Below are 21,972 nucleotides of genomic sequence, written 5' to 3'. Positions count from 1 at the left end.
ATTCTAAGAAATTTTAGGTTAATAATGGGTGGAACATAATCTTTACTACTTAGCACAGCACAAAGAAGGTGAAAGGAAACCAATAAAGAAACCTTATCAGTTGTTAGCACGTTGGCACGGGTAGCCTAGTCAGGTCGTTCCAGCTGCCAGCCAGCTAAATAGCTTACTTCTTCTTTTTTTAATGTTTTGTTTATTTTTAAGAGAGAGAGAGCTAGAGCATGACCGGGGGAGGGGCAGAGAAAGGGGGACAGAGGATCCAAAGCGGGCTCTGCGCTGACACGCTGATCGTAGTGAGCCTGACGTGGGGCTTGAACTCATGAAACGTGACATCATGACCTGAGGTGAAGTCAGACACTCAAATGACTGAGCCACCCAGGTGCCCCTAAATGGCTTACTTCATAGAGCGGCTACACAATAGGTAAGTTTTTACTAGAAAAGAAAAGAGACTTAAAAATAAGGCCTTACTCAGGGAAGAGGGATCAAGGAGGCCACTGTACTTTCCCCCCAGGTACCCGTGAAGCAACCTTTTGATCTGTTGCACAGCTGGGAACTGGCAGAGAAACCAGGGGAAGCACCACAATTTCTCAAGTCACGCACTTCTTAAAACGTGTCCTCAAGAATTATTGGAGCGGCGTTTGCTTCCAACACAAGTTTCTAACATTTTGCAAACAGATCTCGACATGGAAGATAATGGATGTGTGTAGATCTATGCGTGCCACTCACTTTTCTCTCTTGCTTGCCAACACGGACAAAGATGGCTCTCAGCAAATGCTTGACGGATTGACGTATTTCCTATCAATGGGACAAGGTGTTGCGAGGAAGCATTTGTAGCTTCCTCTGAATAAGAATGTTGTGAGCCTCTATTTTTTTATAAAGAAAAGGAATGATACGAAGTGTTCGTGCAAGGATTCTCTGTCATAGCAGCTCGCCATTTGGTGAGAGCCTCAGTCCATTCTGGGGTCATTGAGGTTGGCCGGACAAAGTTGTGCTTCTTGGTTGTTGTGACCATTTTGGTCAGCCTTGGGGCAACTTGTTCTTAGTTTCCTATATCTGCCCTACTTTTTAGCAGCAAGAGCCAGTCTTGAATATGTTAGTTGGAATATACCGAGAGAGAATCCTGATGATATTCACCTATCTTTACAATGGCGTTGATATAATTAGAAGCAACAGATCAGAGTATCAAAGGAAGGGGGTGGTCTTGGTAATAAGATTCTTTATCTTCAGTCCTGTCTTGAGGAAGGTGAGAGAGACCCAAATAGGTCTCTGCTTATAGACCTTCCTATCAAGAGACATTTTTAATGGAATGATTCTTTACTGCAAAGTCAGGTTCCATACTGTAATAGAATTTGTGCTTCATTGTCCCCGTAGGAGTGGTTTTAAAATTTTTTTTTTAACATTTATTTATTTTTGAGAGAGAAAGAGAGAGAGCATGAGTGGGGGAGGGGAACAGAGAGAGGAGGACAGATTATCTGAAGCAGGCTCCAGGCTCTGAGCTGTCAGCACAGAGCCTGATGTGGGGCTTGAACTCCTGCACTGTGAGATCGTGGCCTGAGCCAAAGTCAGACGCTTAACCGACTGAGCCACCCAGGCACCCCTTGAGTGTTTTAAACTCAGTATTGTCTTTTAGTGATTTGCTCTAGACGTTTCAAGACCTAGGGTGATATATTATTCATTGGTATATTCCCAAGCCCCGAAAAATTCCTTACACATCACAGACATCCACAAGTATTTCTAAAATAGAGAACCACATGCAAAGCTCAGTTCATCCCCTTTCTCTCTAAATAGGTTTCCTTTCCTGGCTTCCCCCACAGTATCATCCTGATCCCCCATATTGAAAACCAGCCAATGGCTCCTGCTCACTCCGACATCCAATCAGTTCCTGGATGTTTTCAATTCATGCCCCATAGCCCTACGTGGAGATTTCTCCTACTTTCCTTTCCCGCCCTCCTTCAAGCCCTTATTCAAAATGAGAGAGAGAGAATGGGGGAGGGAAGGGCAGCAAAAGGAGAGAGAGAGAGAGGGAGAACCTTCAGCAGGCTCCATTGTCAGCGTGGAGCCCAATGTGGGACTTGATCCCATGACCCCGGGATCATGACCTGAGCTGAAATCAAGAGTTGGATGCTCAACTGATTGAGCCACCCAGGTGCTCCAAGACATAACATCTTTAAAAAATATACCTAGCTTATCTAGCTGTAAAATTTGGGAACAATTTGAGCATTTTTCCATCGTAATTATTTCAATGTAATTATTAGCGCTTAATTTATGACTGTCTCTTCTCAGCATTCATCATGTATCCTCAGGAATGTTCTCAAATGGAGAAACTGACCTATGAATTGTTTTCAGAGTAATAACAGCTTTATGGCACTAAATGTGATCGTCGATAAAGACGAGGTGGTGATTTGCTTCATGGACGTGTATTTAAATCCGCACGAATTTCTGCTTTGCAGTTTTTGGATTTTGGAGTCAGTACTTTCTCTCCTCCAGGACTCAAGCATGTCTGTGGACCCCAGATCGGCCCCTAAGCCCAGCCCCCCGTGACTGACGAACCTGCTCTGGGAGGTACTCCCTTAGCTGCTGGCCGTGTCCTTCGGCCAAACACCCCTGCTTCTTTCGCCCAAGGAGACCTGCTCTGTCCAGTCCTCTCTCTCTGAGGTTTCCTGTGATGTCTCCCGCCCCTTGTCGCCTTGACCCCAGGGGTGCGGTGACCCTCAGCTCCTCCACTCTCTTGCTTTCCCTTCCCCGCACTCACACTTCTGTACTTAGCCCCTTTGCCAGCTGGCTGCTGTGAGGACTGACTGGTGCAAAGCCCGACAGGCGACACAGCCCCCCTGCATCATGTTCTAACTGAATCGCTTCACCTTCCTTAGTCACTTCTTGCGCTTTCCAAATTCTGTGCCTCGGAAACCGCCTCTCCATTTCCATGTGTTTTGATTTGGGAAATCTGCCCAATTTTTATGGCTTCTTATAGTTACCATCTTCTCATCTCCACGAAGATTTTCTGATTCTGAATGGCTCATTCCTCCTTCCTTTGGATATACTCACCATTTTTTATGTGTATATATATATGTGTGTGTGTGTGTGTGTGTGTGTGTATATACATATATACACATATATATACACACACACATATATATACACATATACATACATATATACATATATATATACACATATACATATATATACGCATATATACACACATATATAATATATATATATGAAACTTATTTGGCTGAACTATGAAAGATGTGTGTGTACTTATATACATATACATATACATATACATACACATACATGTGTATACATATATGTGTATACATATATACACATACACATATATATACATATACACATATACATATATACACATATACATATACATATACACATATGCATATATATACACATATACATATATATACACACATATATAATATATATATGAAACTTATTTGGCTGAACTATGAAAGATGTGTGTGTACTTATATACATATACATATACATACACATACATGTGTATACATATATGTGTATACATATATGTACATATACATATATATACACATATACATATACACATATACATATATATACACATATATACACATATATACTATATATATATGAAACTTATGTGGCTGAACTATGAAAGATGTGTGTGTACTTATCTTATATACATATACATATACATATACATACACATACATGTGTATACATACATGTGTATACATATATACATATACATATGTATACACATATACATATACACATATACATATATATACACATATATATACATATACACATATATACACATATATAATATATATATGAAACTTATTTGGCTGAACTATGAAAGATGTGTGTGTACTTATTCCTCTGGTAGACTTTTAGCTTGCTGACAAGTATCTTTGGGTTTTTTTTGTATCCCAGACATGATTTAGCAAGATAAGTGGTCTATAGAAACGTTTTAGTGTTTTTTAAAAATATTTTTAAAATTTTATTCATTTATTTTTTCAACATTTATTTATTTTTGGGGGGACAGAGAGAGACAGAGCATGAACGGGGGAGGGGCAGAGAGAGAGGGAGACACAGAATCGGAAACAGGCTCCAGGCTCCGAGCCATCAGTCCAGAGCCTGACGCGGGGCTCGAACTCACGGACCGCGAGATTGTGACCTGGCTGAAGTCGGACGCTTAACCGACTGCGCCACCCAGGCGCCCCAAAATTTTATTTATTTTTGAGAGAGAGAGAGAGTGTGAGCAGGGGAGGGAAAGAGAGAGGAGAGACACAGAATCCAAAGCAGGCTCCAGGTGCTGAGCTGTCAGCACAGAGCCCGACGCGGGGCTTGAACTCACAAACTGCGAGATCATGACCTGAGCTGAAGTCGGACGCTCAACTGGCTGAGCCACCCAGGTGCCCCAAAGGGTTTTAATGTTTTTTGCATTGATAAGTAAATATTATATTGGTTTCTATTTACAAGTCAGGAGAAAGGACTTAGAAACTAGCTTTTTCCTGGACCTTATTCTTGGCCGGGTGAAGAGACCCAAAGCCTTCCAGAGTAGGGAGATCAAAACTCTGAGGGCGGACTGACAGCAGTGACCTTGACATCTTTTCTGGTCATCAGCCTCCAAAATACTGCACTACTGAGGTGATAATCTCTCAAAGTAATGACAGAAAGTTGCACCTGAGAAAAACACCTTGAAATAACCTACGCCAATACTCCAATCCCCCACTTGGGAAGGAAGTTGAGGGGCAGTGACTTGTTCAAATCAGCCCAAATTAGAGACAGGGCTGGACACAGGAGTCACATCTCCATGGTGTTTTCTGTCGCTGACTCTTCTGTTCATCTTCAATGGATTGAGAAAGTCATGTTAGAGGTAGAGAAAGCCTGAGTGACACAGACTTGTGGGATCGTTCTTTTGAACAAAATTTCCACACCAAACTTGGGTGGAACTTGTGTGTGTATGTGTGTGTGTGTGTGTGTGTGTACGCGCACATTGCCCTATATTACCTTTCCATTTAAAGCTTTCATTGCCTCAACTGCATCCTCTCGACTGCTGAAATGCACAAAAGCATAGTCGCGGATTTTCTTTACCCTCTCCACAGCACCTGTAAACAGAGAGAAAGTAGCCCCATTAGCAACCTTGAGACAACACCGAGAATGGTACATTTTAGCATTTGGCTTCCAAGAGTATTTGATTTTTTTTTGAGACTTATTATTTAGGTTAAGTTCTCCTTGAGAATGTTTGCTATGTCCAGGTTTACAATTGTACACATTCAGTAGAAGCTTTTGTTTGTAATTTTTTTTATATCACCTATATTCTTCCATATTATTATAGATTTGTGTTTTCCACTTCCTAGATTATAAGACCTTTAAGAGTAGAAGCATTATCTTATTTTGTCTCTATATAATGTAAACAATAGTAACTTATACTTGGTAAAATATTTTTTCAATTGTTTTGAACTATTGGTCATCCTATAAATATATATTTAGGTGATTACCTTATAAAATTTTATGGCTTTTCCCCCAGACAAATATTTTATTTCTTTTGATTTATGTAGTACAACTTTAGAATTAGGAGAGACTTTAGCAATGCTTTACTTTAAGCTTTTAGAGATTCACTTGACCTTGGGTGCCTGGGTGGCTCAGTCGGTTAAGTGTCCAACTCTTGGTTTTGGCTCAGATCACGATCTTGCAGTTTGTAGGTTCGAGCCCCGCATCAGGCTTTGTGCTGACAGTGTTGAGCCTGATCGGGATTCTCTCTCTCTGTCTCTCTCTTCCCTTCCCCTCTTGCTCTCTGTCTCTCAAAATAAATAAACTTAAAACAATAAAAAAAAATAAAAATTCACTTGACCTTAATTTATTTTTAACTTAAAGATTAGGAATCTAAGGTTCTAACAAGGAAGGTGAGCTTGTAAGGGCTCACACAGCTAGGAACTGGAACTCTGATCTCTTAACTGCTTCTCTGATAGTCTTTTGATTAAAAAAAAAAAAGGTAGTTTCTGAAAGAACATTTGAAAACCAAGATAGTTCTTTCCCTGCTGTTCATAATATCTGCATGTTGGAAACAATGTAGATATCCAAGAATTCTCTCTTGAGGAACATCTTTTACAGAAGCACTCCTATATGCAAAAGGATCATATATGAGGACGTTAGCTCTCACTGTTGTGGTAGCAAAAATAAAACAACTTAAAGTCCATTCTCCTGAGAGTGATTAAATCTGGTACATTCATATCAAATGAAATAAGTCTTTAGGGGAGCCTGGGCGGCTCAGTTGGTTAAGCGTCCAGCTCTTGGTTTTGGCTCAGGTCATGATCCCGCAGTTTGTAGGATGGAGCCCGCATCCCACTGTCTGTGCTGACGGTGTGGAGGCTGCTTGGGATTCTCTGTCTCTCCCTTTCTCTCCGCCCCTCCCCCAACCCTCTCTCTCAAACAAATAAAAAAAAAAGAAATGAGTCTTTAAAGAGAAAAGATAGACCTATGTATGCTTACACGGAAAGATTTAAGACCTATTGTGAAATTCAAAAATTTGTAAAATAGTAAGCATAATTTTGTAACATTTATGTTTTCAAAATCCCAACCCATGTATATGTACAGAGAAATATGGACACACACACACACACACACACACAGAGAGAAAGAGAGCTGGAAACCAAACTGTTAATACAGGTTATGTAAGGAATGGGGAGAAAATTTGCAGAGAATAAAGGGGACTTTCACATGTTAATTTATATTCTTTGGTATTTTACAAACATGTGCAATGTTTATTTCTATTGTTTGTGTAACAAAAAAATAACAAATCGACCTGACCTATTTTAATTTAGAGAGACTGCTGCAGGTGCTAATGGCAACATGAAAATAAAAAAGAAAGAAACGTTTTACCAACACGGTTGAACTTTATATTTTACCTTGATTATGAAAATGTTGTTAGAGAATATTGTTGCCTACTCAGTTTTAAAAATAGAAGTTTCGGGGCGCCTGGGTGGCTCAGTCAGTTAAGCGTGTGACTTTGGCTCAGGCCATGATCTTGCGGTTCGTGAGTTTGAGCCCCGCGTCGGGCTCTGTGCTGACAGCTCGGAGTCTGGAGCCCGCTTCAGAGTCTGTGTCTCCCTCTCTCTGCCCCTTCCCCACTTGCACTCTGTCTCTCAAAAATAAATAAACATTAAAAAAATTTTTAAATAGAAGTTTCACCTAGAGTGAAGGTAAAATGGAAACTTCTCTGACATTAACTTGTTAGTAGTTTAGTGTGACGACTGTCCTCTTTTAGTGACACTCAAGTGGGTGTGTCTTGAGAGATGCGGTTTCTTCTCCTCTCCTTAAGTTCCCAGACATCACATAGGATGGGACACTTTCCCAGTGGGGTCCAGAAGAGGACACGAGGGTTCTCCTTTTGTCGCCTCCCTATCAAAGCTCAGTCATCTATCCTATCAGATTCAAGGTCACAAAGACAGACGTTTTACTCTGCCACGTGGTTCAACGGCTCTATGTTACCTTCTTTGGGAACAACGGTAGGGCTGTATTGTCAGGATGATGTAAAACCATCATGGCCCTCTCTCTTCCCTCTGCATCCAGCCCTTGACTTCTTCTGGCAAAGGGTGTAGAGAGCAGAATTGTCCAGCTCAGCAGAGAACGTACGTAAAGGCAATTGAGACCACGAAGCATGGGACACGTAATTCCCTGAATTTCCAGCACAGTCTTCTTTCCTCCAGGGTCTGGGAGGGTAATTTTCATGACGTAACCCCATGGCTTGTCCTGGTGACTGAGAAGTCAAAGGTGGGCCAATAAGGACCTCTGTCTGTCCAGTCTTTGCTCTGTGCGTTCTCCAGTGCTGTCCTTCATCTGGGCTCCACTAGACTGGTAGCCCCCCGAGAACAAGATCTCCTTTGGGGCCATCTCGGTACTGTCTTCACCTAGGTCCTACCTCCTCCCTCGTGTACAGAGGCTGCTCTATAAATAGACATGGGACGAACAAATATTACTAGTCAATTCGCATGCCAGCTTCTGTAGTTCATATTAGTTAGGTGGCATTTCAGATGACAATGGATCTAAATGTCCTCAAATTCTGTTCGTAGACAAGGAAACAGACTGGCATTTTTGAGCAATACTGTTCAGCTACACCTGATTTTGGAAATGTTACTGTATGAAAATGTAGCCCCATGAAACAAATTTGAGCGTGTGAGCTTGGTTTTCTCTACAATGGTATTGACCATCCGGCTTATTATCGTATGCCCCTTCTTTAGTGTAGAGGAGTTTGTTTACTGATTGATCATCATCTGGCAGAGGGTGGAGGAAAACAAAATGCCCGTGGTCATCGTCAGCAATGGTGAAAAGACTCTGAAGTCCTAATACAGGGAATTAGAAAAATAGTACTCTGAAGAGCAGCACATCGAGTACCTGAAGAGAAACACACCTGGGATCCCAAGGAAGGTTATCAGAGGGGTGTGGTTCTCCAAGTGTGGTCTTCTGACCAGCAAGTACCAGCCTAGGTCCACCCCAGACCCATGACTCAGAAACCATGGGGCGGGGGAGCGGGGATGGGGCGAGGTGGCCAGCAGTCTGTTTTCACAAGCCCCTCCTGCAGATTCTGTTGCTAAACTGTTTTAGAGAAGTCAGATTTTGTAGAATGACTATAATTGGAATTTCCGCGCATACCCTTAGGCTACGCTGGGGAAGAACATACATTTTCAGCCCTAGTTCCTGTTCTGATTGTCATTGATCTCTCTGAGATATTTCCAGGCTAATCGGGGTTAAAACAAGACAGTCGAATATTTGCCAGGAATATTCGGGCTTTTCCGAGGGACCCAAACTTTAAATAGGATTTTTAAAGCGTTGTTTTCCTGTTTCTCCCCATACATTTTCCGAGAGAAGTATAAACACACCCTTTCCACTGGAAAATAAACCAGTTCAGCTCTGACTTTTTATTCCTAATACAGCAGATGTCTGCTAGTTATCCATCCTGTATAATTCATATTCTCTTGTGGAGTGCCAAGAAGCCGCCACACATCATTATAGAGCCCTGAGTTGTGCCATCAGAGGGAGAGAGGTGGAGAGGGAGAGAGCGCTAGCATTTATTATCTTCATTATAACTAGTAGGACAAAAAAAGCAAACAAAAAAAGGTTGTGTTTTAATTAGATCAAAAAATACCATGTACAGCTATCATCACCGTCCACTTCTAGAACCGTCTTATGAACGCCGACTGAAACGCTGTGTCTATGAAATAATTATTTCTGAATCCTTTGTCCCCTGTCCCTGGGTAACCACCATTCTGCACTCTGTCTCTACGAATGTGACGACTTTAGGTACCTCATATAACTGGCATCAGACGGCGTACGTCCTTTTGACTGTCTTGTTTCACTGGGATAAGGTCTCCGAGGTTCATTCAAGTTGCGCGTTTCAACACTCCCATCCGGTTTAGGTCTGAGTGTTGTTCCGCTGCTGGTAATCGTATGTTCGTTAGTACCCAGTGTGTGGTTTTCCACAGAGGCGGCACCAGTTTTGTATTTCCAGCTACAGGGCACATGGTTCTAATTGCCCCACAAACTCCCCAACGTTTCTGTGTCTTCTTCTTCTTGTTCGATTACTACTGCTACTCTTGCTATCTTGGGAGGCAGGAAATGGCTTTGGATTACATTTTCCCAGTGCATAGCGAGGGATGTTGAGCATCTTTTAATGGGCTTATGGGCTATGTGTATGTGGTAATTGGATAATAGCGTTTTGTGGACAAATATATAGTTGAAGTTTTACTTGTCTTAATTTTTAGCTGTTGACTTATTGGCACACTTGATATACTTGGGATGTCGATCCTTTATCGGCTATATTGTTTGTGGGTGTCTTCTCTTATTCTGTGAGTTGCTTTTGCAGTGTTGAAAGTGTCCCTTGATGCGCTTTTTAATTTGTATATAGTTCATTTAATCTATTTTTCTTTGTCGCCTCTACTTTTATTTATTTATTTATTTATTTATTTATTTTTTCAACGTTTATTTATTTATTTATTTTTTTTTTTTAATTTTTTTTTCAACGTTTATTTATTTTTGGGACAGAGAGAGACAGAGCACGAACGGGGGAGGGGCAGAGAGAGAGGGAGACACAGAATCGGAAACAGGCTCCAGGCTCTGAGCCATCAGCCCAGAGCCTGACGCGGGGCTCGAACTCACGGACCGCGAGATTGTGACCTGGCTGAAGTCGGACGCTTAACCGACTGCGCCACCCAGGCGCCCCATCAACGTTTATTTATTTTGGGGACAGAGAGAGACAGAGCATGAACGGGGGAGGGGCAGAGAGAGAGGGAGACACAGAATCAGAAACAGGCTCCAGGCTCTGAGCCATCAGCCCAGAGCCCGACGCGGGGCTCGAACTCACGGACCGTGAGATTGTGACCTGGCTGAAGTCGGACGCTTAACCGACTGCGCCACCCAGGCGCCCCTTGTCGCCTCTACTTTTAATACCATCCAAGAATTTATTGCCAAATCCAATGTCCATGAAGCTTTGCCCTGTATGTTCCCTTAGTGTTTTCCTAATACTAGCTTTGTTTTGATCAGTCTCTGATCCCTTTTGATTTAACTTTATACCTCATATCAATCCAGTCCAACTGTGTTATTTGCATGTGGACGTGCCATTCTCTCAATGCAATTTATTGAAAAGATTGGGAAAAAAAGTATTGAATAAAAATAAGAAGGTCGGAAGTCAACCCAAAGCGGGAGCAGCATCTACACACGCACGTCTCATTCCTCTGCCCACAAATGGGTCAACTTTTGCATCTCAGCTCACGCTTTACTCCTCTTAAACACGAGTCTCTCTGCGCCACAAGGGCGGGCTGTCATTGCTGTTATTCTTCTGGAGTATCTTGAACTCCTCCCACACACACCTCACACCTGTTCACTCCTCCCACAGTGCCTGGCACATAGGAGCTACTGAAGTAATGACCGTTGAATGAATGAGTGAATGAATGCAGTAAGGATGGGGCATGGAGGTCACAGAGTTGCAAAGAACATGGTCTTGGCCAGACCTGGACTCTAATCTGGGATTTGCCCCTTGCTAGTTGTATGACCCTGAGCATGCTACTTAACAGCTCTGGGTTCTGGTTTTCTCATTTTTACGATGGGAGTGACAGAGTAACCTATATCCTGGAGTCACGGTGCTGAATAAATGACACGTGCTGGGAAAGTGCCCGTGGCAATGCCTGGAGCATAAGTGAGCAGTCAGCAGCCAACCACTTGCAGTCTCTATGTTAGTAATGGACTCACAGCTGGAGGTATGGGGCCACACCATTATACTAGAATGGCAGGAAGTTGGCAGAATTCCCAAAGGCTGGCAAACAAAGAATCTGGTGAATCTTTCAAAAGCGAGAAGTGGCATCCTTACTAATTATCTTCAGAACAAATCATCAGCTTATTCTATTACACCTGACATGGCACCCAGAGTTGGCAACAGGAACACATGAGGGGAACGTTCTCTAGCCGACTTAACATGATGGCACCATGGCTCATGCTTATCAACAAAGTAGGGAATTACTACCTGGAGACAGAAACATTTTAATTTATGGAAAGGTGTTCCCACAGTGATAAACTTAGCCAGAGCGTGTCCCAAAACATGCTAATTCCACAAGATGATTAGCCAAAATAACGAGATCTGTACTCCAAAAATTTGGGAAATGAGACATCCTATATCTCTTCTTTTGGATACTTTCAAAGCATATTAGAAGGTTAAGGACTCTGATAAGTCCCACAATGAAAAAAAAATCTGTTTGATGTTGGTGAAGTTGTTGTTTACAAATTTATTTGACCATGGGTCTCTTTTATCAGTAGCATCTACTAACAGTCCATAGAATTAATGTTCCACAGAACTGGCTTTGGGAAATGATTATTTGGACATTGTTTGGTGAGATGTTTTACTGTCTCACTGTTATAGTTCCCATATGAGAAAAAAGTGATAAGGACTGAATCTCAGGTTCAGTTCCTTCCTCCTCCTCTTCACCCAAATGAGTCTCCTAGAATTAATTCTTACCTCCCTCCTTATGTACCTAAAGTCACAATCATGTTGCATTAGACCAGTGGTCCTCCACTGGGGGCAATTTTTCTCTCCAGGGTAAATGTCTGGAGACATTTTTGATTATTACAGCTTGCGACTGGCATCTAGTGGATAGAAGTGTGGGATGCTGTTAAAATTCCTATAATGTGCAGGACAGAGTCCCATGACCAAGAATTATATGGCCTAAACCATCAAGAGTACTGAGGCCGAGAAGCCCTGCCTCAGATCCAGAGTTATGGCCATGCATTCATCAACACAGTCAATATTTAGTGAGTGTCTACTATGACCTGGCACAGAGATAAGGGCTGAGGAGACAATAGAAGCTAAAAAACTCTCTTGGAATTTATAGTTTAGTGAAGGCAATGTGTGTTAATTAAGGCATCACACAGATAATTGTAAAATTATAATGTTGATCAATGTTATGGACCACATGTCCCTATTTTCTGATCCAAGGTTGAAATATGGTGTTTGTAGTCCTCATGCAGTTATGAGAGTGCCACACGAAGCCTGCCCTGTTTAAAGTTATGGGAAGTCATCTCAAGCCTAAGTGTTTTCAGAGCACATTTCAAAACAGTCATCTTATATGGTATGTCCCACCTGGTTTAATATTGTTGAATTCTTTCTCAATCATCTCTTCAGAAGTAGACAGCATCAGGTTTCTCACATACAGGATTTTCACCGAAGACATTGTGTCTTCGTCAACTTCTACTTCTGGTTCTGCCCAGTCTACTGCGATAGGATGTCCCCATAACTGAATTCTTCCTGTTCAAAAGGATCACAGGTATGATTAGTTATATAGAAACCAGGACAATGCCATCTCGGTTCACTGAGATGGCCTTTTAACTTCAGCGGATGCTTATGGTCTTGACTGAGCACAAAGACAAACATTAAAAGAGGTGGATACTGATTTCAAGAAACATTCCAAATAAATGGAAGAGCTGACTAGAAGGGACTTCTGTGTGACAGATGGTTTACAGTGATAATTGCATACAAAGGGAACCGGGATGTGGTTTGAAATGGGGCAGAAATGAGGCCACGATGGGCAGGTTTGGGTCTTTGAACAGCTCTCACGGGGAAAGTAAGTCTTTGAAAGTGAGATGGCGGAAGAAGAGAAGGGAAACAATGGGTTTAGGGCTTGGACATAGAGTCTGACTTCATGAAGCACTAAGGTCATTAGGGAGTATGTCTGCTGCTTCTAGAATCTGCGTGACCAGGTGCCACCACCAAGCAGTCTAAAAACCTGTGGTGTGTGGGCAGGAGTGAGCAGGGCTCAGGCAACCCTGGTTTGTTCTCTGTCCCTTATGCTTGGTCAGGGCTCCAATCATCTGTGTTCATGCCTAGTTCTCTGGCTGCACATGGGCAACTTGGGAATTGGCAGAAACATTCTTGATCCCGATTGAGAAGACAAAGAGTAATGGAAGGGTCTATGATGAGAAACCGAACTCTTTTTAAAGGGGTAGTTGTTCCCCATGACTATGTATATTTTTGTATTTCTACAGTTGCAATTTATTGAGTGTCTTGCACTATATACTGTGTTTTCCATATGCTACCTTGGTTCCCGCTCACAGTAACTCTCTGGGGGAGGGGAGTGACTGTCTCGATTTTACGGAAGAGGAAATGAGCTTTAGAGGGATGACTAACTTGCCCAGACCCACTTCACTTCTTCATGTCTCCTTTGTGTTTTGGGGTTACCCAGCCCTGGACCCCTACACAGGGCAGAGCCCAGCTGAAGTGATGGGGGGGTCAACTCAACTTCTAAATTTGATTGGAAGTCTTGTGTGTTTTTTTATTAGTTGTTTTGGAACAAGCTACAGCCTGGAAGCAATAAAAAGCTTGAGAGAACACAATCAGAAATTTTCAGTGTTGGTAAGGGTTCAGTTGTTCAATTATTATTCCACATGGGAGGCAATTATTTTCAATCAAAAGGCATCTTTTTATTCTTTGGAAAGCAGTTAGTGAAACCATCTGTGGCACTGACTCCCTGAAACCCAAACAAAAAAGAGATACGTTTACGTGAGTTAGCTAATCCCAGAGGGGCTGGTTCTTGTGGGACCCCAGTGGCTAACTACCTGCCCTGCATCCCAGGGGATAGTTTTCTTCATCCCTCTCTTCCCTCTTCTTCCCTCTGCTCCCTTCTATTCCTTCCCCTTCCTTTTCCTTTCACTCCTTTTGCTTTGTTTTCCTTCCCTTTCTTTTCTGTGCTTTACATAGTCCTTGCTGACTGTTCTAGCCCAAGATCCCCCTGGTTTCTGTAGCTGAGGGCTTCTCAGTGTCGGCCTCAGACTGTAAGGGCTTTGAGAAATACCAAACCTGAGTCCCACTCATTGTTGAGCTGGACCCAATTCCTTTCCACTTGCAACACTGGACTGTTAAGTTTTCAGAATTGTGTGAGCCAGTGGATGCCATCTTGGTAGTTTGAAGTCAGCCACAGTGGGACTGTTAATACCATGGGAATCTATACATACTACAAGGCAGGACTTTGGATTTTCTCTGGGAGTTGCCTGTTAAAGATTGACAGCTCAGGGGCGCCTGGGTGGCTCAGTTGGTTGAGCATCTGACTCTTGATTTCAGCTTGGGTTATGATTTCACAATTCGTGAGATCAAGCCCTGCATTGGCTTCCACCCTGTTAGTGCTATTAGCTTGGGACTCTCTCCCCACCCCCCCCACCCCTCCTCTGCTTGCACTCTTTCTCTTTCTCTCAAAATAAATAAACCTAAGTTAAAAAAAAAAGATTGACCAGCTCATCACTGACCCCAGGACTCTCCTTCCCAAATTTGATATGAGTGGTCCGGGTTTCAGGATTCTTAAAATCACCTCAGTTAATTCAGCCAAAGTTGAGAACACTGCTCTAGCCTTCCTGGCCTGGAACTACAGTCTGCCTTCAGCTGGCCTGAAAATCTGCAGAAGGCTGAAGGGGACAGAAATGAGAGGAGGTACGGTAAGCAGTGATCTCAAACATCCCCCTGAAAGTCAGTGTTGCAGAGGGATTTGGAAACATGGCCTCTGAAGCCAGACAAGTTCAAACCTCAGATCGCCAGCCTGGCTAGGACACCACCTTCCTAACCATCAATCTCTTCATTTATAAAATTGGGATAATCAAAGTCACTACCCAGTGCTGTTGTGAAAATAAAAGATGATACACATAAGGGACTTTTTTGTTTGGTCTCTTTTCTTGTGTGTCTAGTTTCCTCAGAGTGTGCACTCTTTGAGTGAAATAGTTAGGTTTGATTTTTTTTTAAGAATTTCCTTCAGAAGAGAGCAAAGCACATTGTAGAGTCTTAGTAAATGCTCCCATGCTGAGCATGGTTTCCACGTGTACTTGTTGACTTCCCATACAGGTGATGGCCAAAACCCTTAGTTGTAGGATTTAGCACTGGATCGCAAAACTAGCCTCCACTACAAGATCATCTGGAAAACTGAAAACACCAGTGCCCCAGAGAAGCAGATTCAGCTGAGGAGAGATTGATTTGGTTTCTGGTACTGTTTAAAAGCGTCCTCAGGTTATTCAGATCTGCGGCCCATGAGGGACAGTCATTGACTTAGATTGCAGGTTCTCAGACTCATGGTCTCAGAAGCATAGCATCCTGGAAACTTGTTACGAAGGCAAATTGGCAGACGCCATACCTGACCTTCTGACTCCGGAACCCTGGAGGTGGGGCCTGGTTAGCTGCACTTTGACAAACCCTCCAGGTGGTCCCCGTGCAGGCTGACGCTAGGGCTTTCCTCAGAGTATCCTTTGAATGTTCTGCTGGCCTCTCAGTTGGATGCAATGACTTTGTTTGACACACACCTCCACAAACTTGCAATGTCCAGAGAGGGCTGCTGCTGTCACCTGGGAAGGTAGGTGGCTGGGAGGCAATACATCGTGTTCGACAGCAATTTTCTGTCTGTCTCTAAGTCTGAATCAATGAAGAAGGAAAAGCTTCTTGTGGTCCTTGCTTATCACGTTTAGTAAAGATCTCCTTCTTTCAGACTAGGCCCTCCAGAGGACAGTCAGTGACTGAAATCCTCTGTTGTTGACTGTATGGTGAGGTAATAGAGTGTCCAAAGGGGAGTAGACTGTGCAGGTAGAGAGAACCACTTTCATGGGTCGATATGCTCTTTTCTTTGAAGACGGGAAGTTGAGGGGATATTCTAGTTCTTTAGGAACACTGGCTCCTGAAAACTATCTTTCTCCCATTTTGGGCCATCTTTCACTGCTGTGCTCCCCAACCCCCTTGGGACAGAGCGGCACCATTCAGTCTTTCCACACATAGAGATCAAATTCCTACTATTGGCAAGAATTGTAGAAAAGATGACCTGATATTTGGAAACAGTGATCTGAGGGTAATGTTCAGAATGGAGTAGGCAGATGGTGGGGTACGTCCAGAAGAACAGAGCGGGAAGAATAATCTCGAGTGTTTGAAAACAGTCTATGTTTGGGAATAAATGTTTTGAGACTCTAGGGGTAGTCTGAGGTCAGTATGGATACAAGGAACTTTTTCGTGGCAGAACTGTTGAACAGAGAAGAGTTGAAGAAGACACCAGAGATGAAGTTCAGGTCACCAAAAGGCTAAGGGTGCCTCATGAGGAGGGCCCGTGATTCTCTGTGCCTGGGCGGCACAGGTCTGACCATCGGGTGGTGATGGAGTAGTGAAAGGAAGCATCGACATTAAAAATGCGCATCTCTCTAAAGGACTCAGCAAATTTGGGGGCTGTTTCCTATCTTTTCCCTTATAAGCTGCCTCCATGAAAATATGGATAAAAAGTCTTCCCCAAGATCAGAAGCCGTCTTCCAATTTTGCAAACTTCTAGAGGGTGAATGCTCTCATTGAGTTAACACTTGTTTATGTTCTGAAGTATAGTTGATACCCATGTTACCCTAGTGCCAGGGGCAAAACATAGTGACCGGACAACTCTATGCTCACCACAAGTGTCGCTACCATGGCCCCATACAACGCCATTGACTACAACGTCGTTACAGTACCATTGACTACATTCCGACTCTGTACCTTCCGTCCCTGTGACTTCATCATGGCTTGTTTGTAAGGATGTGTATGTGGACAATGTAAATCTAGGTGGTGGTTGTTTTGTCTTAATTCTCATGGCTTTTCCATGGTGTTCAAGAGAAGAGTTGACTCCAATGTGTCCACTCTGGCATTCTTGAAATCCTCTCATTTTAGTATCTATGCCTCTTAATACCTTACTTTGTGTAAATTTTGGTGACTATTTTAGAATGAGCAGAGGACTTTCAACAATTTACCCTAAGCTGATCTGACTGAGGGAGGGCCTTTGTTGGAGTCTTTTAATCTCTGGAATTGGTGGCTGTTGCCCAAAGAGGACCCACCCTGTGGTTGTAGCACCTACTAGGTACCTTTCTGTGGAGGGCTGTTATTTCTACCCCGCCCCCCAGCCCCACATTAGACACTGAGGCATCACGGTATGAGTTCATGTCACTTAATTGCCATCAGGCTAATGTGTCGCTTGCAGGCTTATTCTACATTGTAATGGACAACCTCCTCCATTTCTAGTAAGCCTGAAAACAGCATCTGTATAGAAAAATAATGTATATATTCACTTTTGAGAAGATTCCTCACTTTAACACCTTGTTACAGGGCTGCTGCAGCTCCTAGCTCTGGAAGTCCCCAGGGCAAGTGCATTAGACTAAGGGCATGTTTTCCAGAACCCATTCTGTGAAAACTTCAGGGAGCTTAGTCTACGGTAACATAGATAAGAAGGGGAAGGGAGTTAGGATAGCGCAGAAGCAAAGCTCCAGAGCAAGCCAACCACACCCAGCAGATACCTCCTCTGCAGGGCACACAGCAGCCTGAGGCAGAGCAGAGGAACCTTCTCTTTGGGGAGGGGATGCCAACCTGGCAGCAGCTTCCTTCGGGCCATGGCAGCTGTCCGATGACTCTCGTACTCCACGAAGGCAAAGCCCCGGTTTCTGGTTTTATCTGCGGCGCTCGGGTAGACAATGACGTCGACGACTCCCTCGGTGACCTTTTTCATCTCTGCTAAGATCTCTTCTCGCTTTTTGGTCTTGGGAATCCCCCCGACAAACAACCGGCAGTTGTCCACACTGGCGCACACCCCTAAGAGACGCCCGTTTCTGCAAAAATAATGAATGAATGAATGAATGAATGGCATTCTGCTTGGCAAGAATCCTGTGTGATTGAGGTTTAAGAAGTTGAAGACACGAGGGGCCCCTGGGTGGCTCAGTCGGTTAAGCATCCGACTTTGGCTCAGGTCATGATCTCACGATTTGTGGGTTTAAGCCCCATGTTGGGCTCTGTGCTGACAGCTCAGAGCCTGGAGCCTGTGTCGGATTCTGTGTCTCCCATTCTCTCTCTCTCTCTGCCCTTCTCCTGCTCATGCTCTGTCTCTCAAAAATAAATAAATGTTAAAAAAATTTTTTTTAAATATAAATAGCTCTTTAAAAGCTAAGTCCACCTTGGGGTGCCTGGGTGGCTTAGTCGGTTGAGCGTCCAACTTCGGCTCAGGTCATGATCTCCTGGTCTGTGAGTTGGAGCCCTGCGTCGGGCTCTGTGCTGACGGCTCGGGGCCTGGAGCCTGCTTCCGATTCTGTGTCTCCCTCTCTCTCTGCCCCTCCCCCATTTGTGCTCGCTCTCTCTCTCCCTCTCTCAAAAATAAATAATCATTAAAATTTTTTCCAAAAAAAAAAAAAAAAGAAGAAGTCGAAGACATGTGAGCATGGACCTGATAAGTCCTGCAGATGTGACATGTTTGGTCTTCATAGTGTTTTCTCACCCCCCAGGATAATTCCCGATCCTGGGGCTGCTGCACCTTGGCCCACGTTGCTCACACTGCCTGCCTGGGTGGGGACGGTCATGAACTTGCAAACCTGGCTGCTCCCTGTCCTCGCCAGCCCAACGGGGAAGCTATTCTGACACGCCTTAGAAATTTTCACATAGCATCTTACTTGGCCTACGCTAAACCTGTGATATGGGCAGAACAGGTGCTGTTTCCATTTTCCAGATGAAAAACTCGAGGCTCCGAGAAATTAAGTGGCTTGCTTCAGATGGTAGAGATCTTAAGGGAGGAAATTGGCCTCCGGACTCTCCGTTCAGTTCCTGTTTCTTCTCTATGGTGTTGCTGATTAGCAAGTTAATGTTCATCTCCACCGGCAGAGTGCAGGTTAAGCTTTTCTGGGGGGACATTTGGGGAAATGTGTCAGAAATCTTTTGTATATGATTTGGGGGCACATAGTGCCCCTTCTGGGAAAGTATCTTTAGGGAAGAGTTGAACACCAACATTTTTTGTAAGGATATTCACTGCTATTACTTAAAATAGTCCCCAGATTGGAAATAATCAAAATATCCCAGCATCCAGGACCGGCGTAAGGCCTCTTGGCTGAGATGATATCGACTCTGAGGTTGGACGTTTCCTCCTTGTGCACCATAACAGGCTTGTCACCCTGGGTTCTTCCTCACTAAATCCTAATGGCCACCGTTAGGCCGTCTAAAAATGCCTCTTCATCTTTCTAAATGTCCCTTTGGGTGAATGCTACTGCTCCTGGCTGAGAATCACTGGTGAACAAGAGACGGGCATTTATACCGTAGAATGCTCGAAAGTCATTATGGGTAGTAATGTAGAAGGGTATTTATTGGTTAAAAAACGGCTCACAATATGCTGCTGGCTTCAAAATAGATGGCAAAATACATATATGAGGAGACCATTTTGATGGACACGGTGCTGAAAACCTAGGAAGGCAATAAAGAGCCAACATAGTGATTATCTCGGGGCAACGGGGTTATGGAGGAATGGTTTGCACGTTAATGTTTTTTTTTTCATTTTGGCTTTTGCTATTTGTTGTATATCAGGCTGTGTGACTTTTCTAATAACAGGAAGTTATTAAAAATGGGTAAAGTTCCATTAACAGAAATGACTTGTGCGTCATGAGCAGAGGCGCTCAGCTGGGTGAGCGGGGGGGGGGGGGGTTGCTCTGCTTTCTGGGAGCTGGTGGTGTCGAGTCCTGTGCAGGTGCTGTCACCAGGACAGGGGCCCTGCCCCGGTGTCCTCCATGCCTTGCTGAAGAGCTGGGGACCCAGTATCAGAGGTGTGACAGGTCCATTACAGTCTGGTTGACATTGCCCCAGGAATGTGGTTTTTCCCCGGGGTTGGGGGGGGGGAGGGAAGGGTGGATAAAGTAATCTTCAGGATTTTTGTTTTTGTTTCGCTTGCTTACCTTCAACCCCCCCTCTATGCCAAGATACTATTTCTTTAGAAAGTCTCTTCTTTTTGAGGAAGGGCCAGTCAGGTGTCAGTGGCCAGCAGGTGGAGCCTGGAGCCTCCGTGTCCTAGTTTTAAATCTGTGTGGTTTGTCCTGCACTTTCCCAGCGCTGCTTGGAGGTGAAAAGCCACCTCTCACAAGCTGAGGGCACGGCTTTCATGTCTCTAGAAGCCAGGCATGAGACAAATCTCCGTGAATATTTGCTGAGGAGGAGGATGATACGACAATTGTGGGTCTTTTCCGCATAAAGAACCTTATCGATCCCCTGAGAAAGGGTGGCTAAGAGCCAGTTGAAGTTTATCCTTCTCTGCGAGAAAGGTTCTCTCTCTGGCAGGACTGATCCAAGGCAGAGCGGGAGCAGGTGAGGACGGCTCTAGGGTATCTATTCTTTGGCTTCATATTCTATTTATCCCACACTGTGATTTTTAAAGTACCTCTGTGCCTTCCCCTTGCTTCTGGCATCCAACCTGAACTTTGACTTTCACCAGCTTTCTCTTTCCCGATGCTTTATAATATTCCTCGTCCTCCGCCCTCTCCTCCTCCCCCTCCTCCTCCCTCTCCTCTCCCTCCTCCTCCTGTCTGCTGTAATCATCAGCAAACACTCATAGAGCATGTGATCTGTGCCAGGCACTGAGCTTCACTGCATGGTCTATTTATGTTTCACGATGCCCCCACGGGGTAAGTATCGTTTTACCTCTTTTATAGTTGAAGACCCTGAAAGTCACAGAGAATTCTGTTACGGGTCAGGGACTGTAATGGATCGATTGTGTTCATTATTCATAGCCTCTCTCTCTTCCCAAAGCACGGACAGGCCCCAGGGTGTAACAACGTGTTGAGACCCGTGCTGATTCCCTACGTAGCTGAGTCAACATCCGCCTCAACTTCAAAGCTATTTTGGGGATAACTCTTGCTCTTAAGATGTCTAGGCTCCATGAAAGAGCAAGGAGTGGGGACTCTTCCGATCCCCAGATCCTTGTGGCTGGAATATTTAAAAGTTACATTAAAATAGAGCTTGCTGTGGCCCTGTCCAAAACAGTTCAGGAGTGCATTATTTTCCGCGACAGATGCCAAGAACACGTGAGTAATTATGTGCTGATGGTAAAACTTGCCGCACGAGGTTCCAGGATTTCTCCGAAGGCACCTGTGCTCTGATTGCCTGGTTCCCATGCCAGACAACCCTCCACATTCCAGACAGAACTCTTTGGGATCCGTGGAGCCATGTGCGGAACTTCCTGGATACCTTCCTCCACACCCGGGTTCCAGGCTCTGACCTTGGGATGGGGTGGCTGGGCTGTTACAGTTGCCAATCCAGTCAATATCTCGGCGGCTGGAGAGTTTTAAGAAAAATGACCCAGTAATTGATTTTACAGAATTATGAGGATAATACGTGACTTATTTGGGGCGTAGAGGAAGGAAGTGAGGGAAAAGATAATTGTAGGAAATCTGCTCTCTATTCACGTCTAGGATGACAATAATTTTCAGAGGCAGAGAGGAAATCAATGAAAACTGCATCTTGGAATTGATGAATGTGCTAATATGTAAGAGTTCTGTCATTTATTGACCTATTACTGGGGTAAACATTGAAAAATCTTTAGAGCATCCCCACAATAACACCTATGAAATGAGGACTCATATCACCACTTTAGGGAGGAGGACACTGAGGCTCGGAGAGGTTATGTCACTTGCTGGCACTCAGGCGAAGCCTGT

At 43.9% G+C, this 21,972-nt stretch overlaps 1 protein-coding gene across 2 annotated transcripts in view; it reads right to left on the bottom strand.

Moving 5' to 3' along the window:
• A1CF (APOBEC1 complementation factor) overlaps positions 1 to 21,972 on the bottom strand; it is a 78,758-nt gene that overhangs the window by 9,972 nt on the left and 46,814 nt on the right. For both annotated transcript variants that reach the window (XM_043596144.1, XM_043596145.1), the window contains exons 5-7: positions 17,885 to 18,123; positions 12,629 to 12,793; positions 5,014 to 5,111 (exon numbers count right to left, since the gene is read on the bottom strand). In XM_043596144.1, coding sequence (XP_043452079.1) covers positions 5,014 to 5,111; positions 12,629 to 12,793; positions 17,885 to 18,123 — 502 coding nt within the window. The remainder of the gene's footprint in view (positions 1 to 5,013; positions 5,112 to 12,628; positions 12,794 to 17,884; positions 18,124 to 21,972) is intronic.

This window comes from Prionailurus bengalensis, chromosome D2, assembly GCF_016509475.1.
Source record: "Prionailurus bengalensis isolate Pbe53 chromosome D2, Fcat_Pben_1.1_paternal_pri, whole genome shotgun sequence".
Lineage (NCBI taxonomy): Eukaryota > Metazoa > Chordata > Mammalia > Carnivora > Felidae > Prionailurus > Prionailurus bengalensis.
Note: the sequence above shows the minus strand (reverse complement) of the source record. Positions and strands in the feature narration are given on the sequence as shown.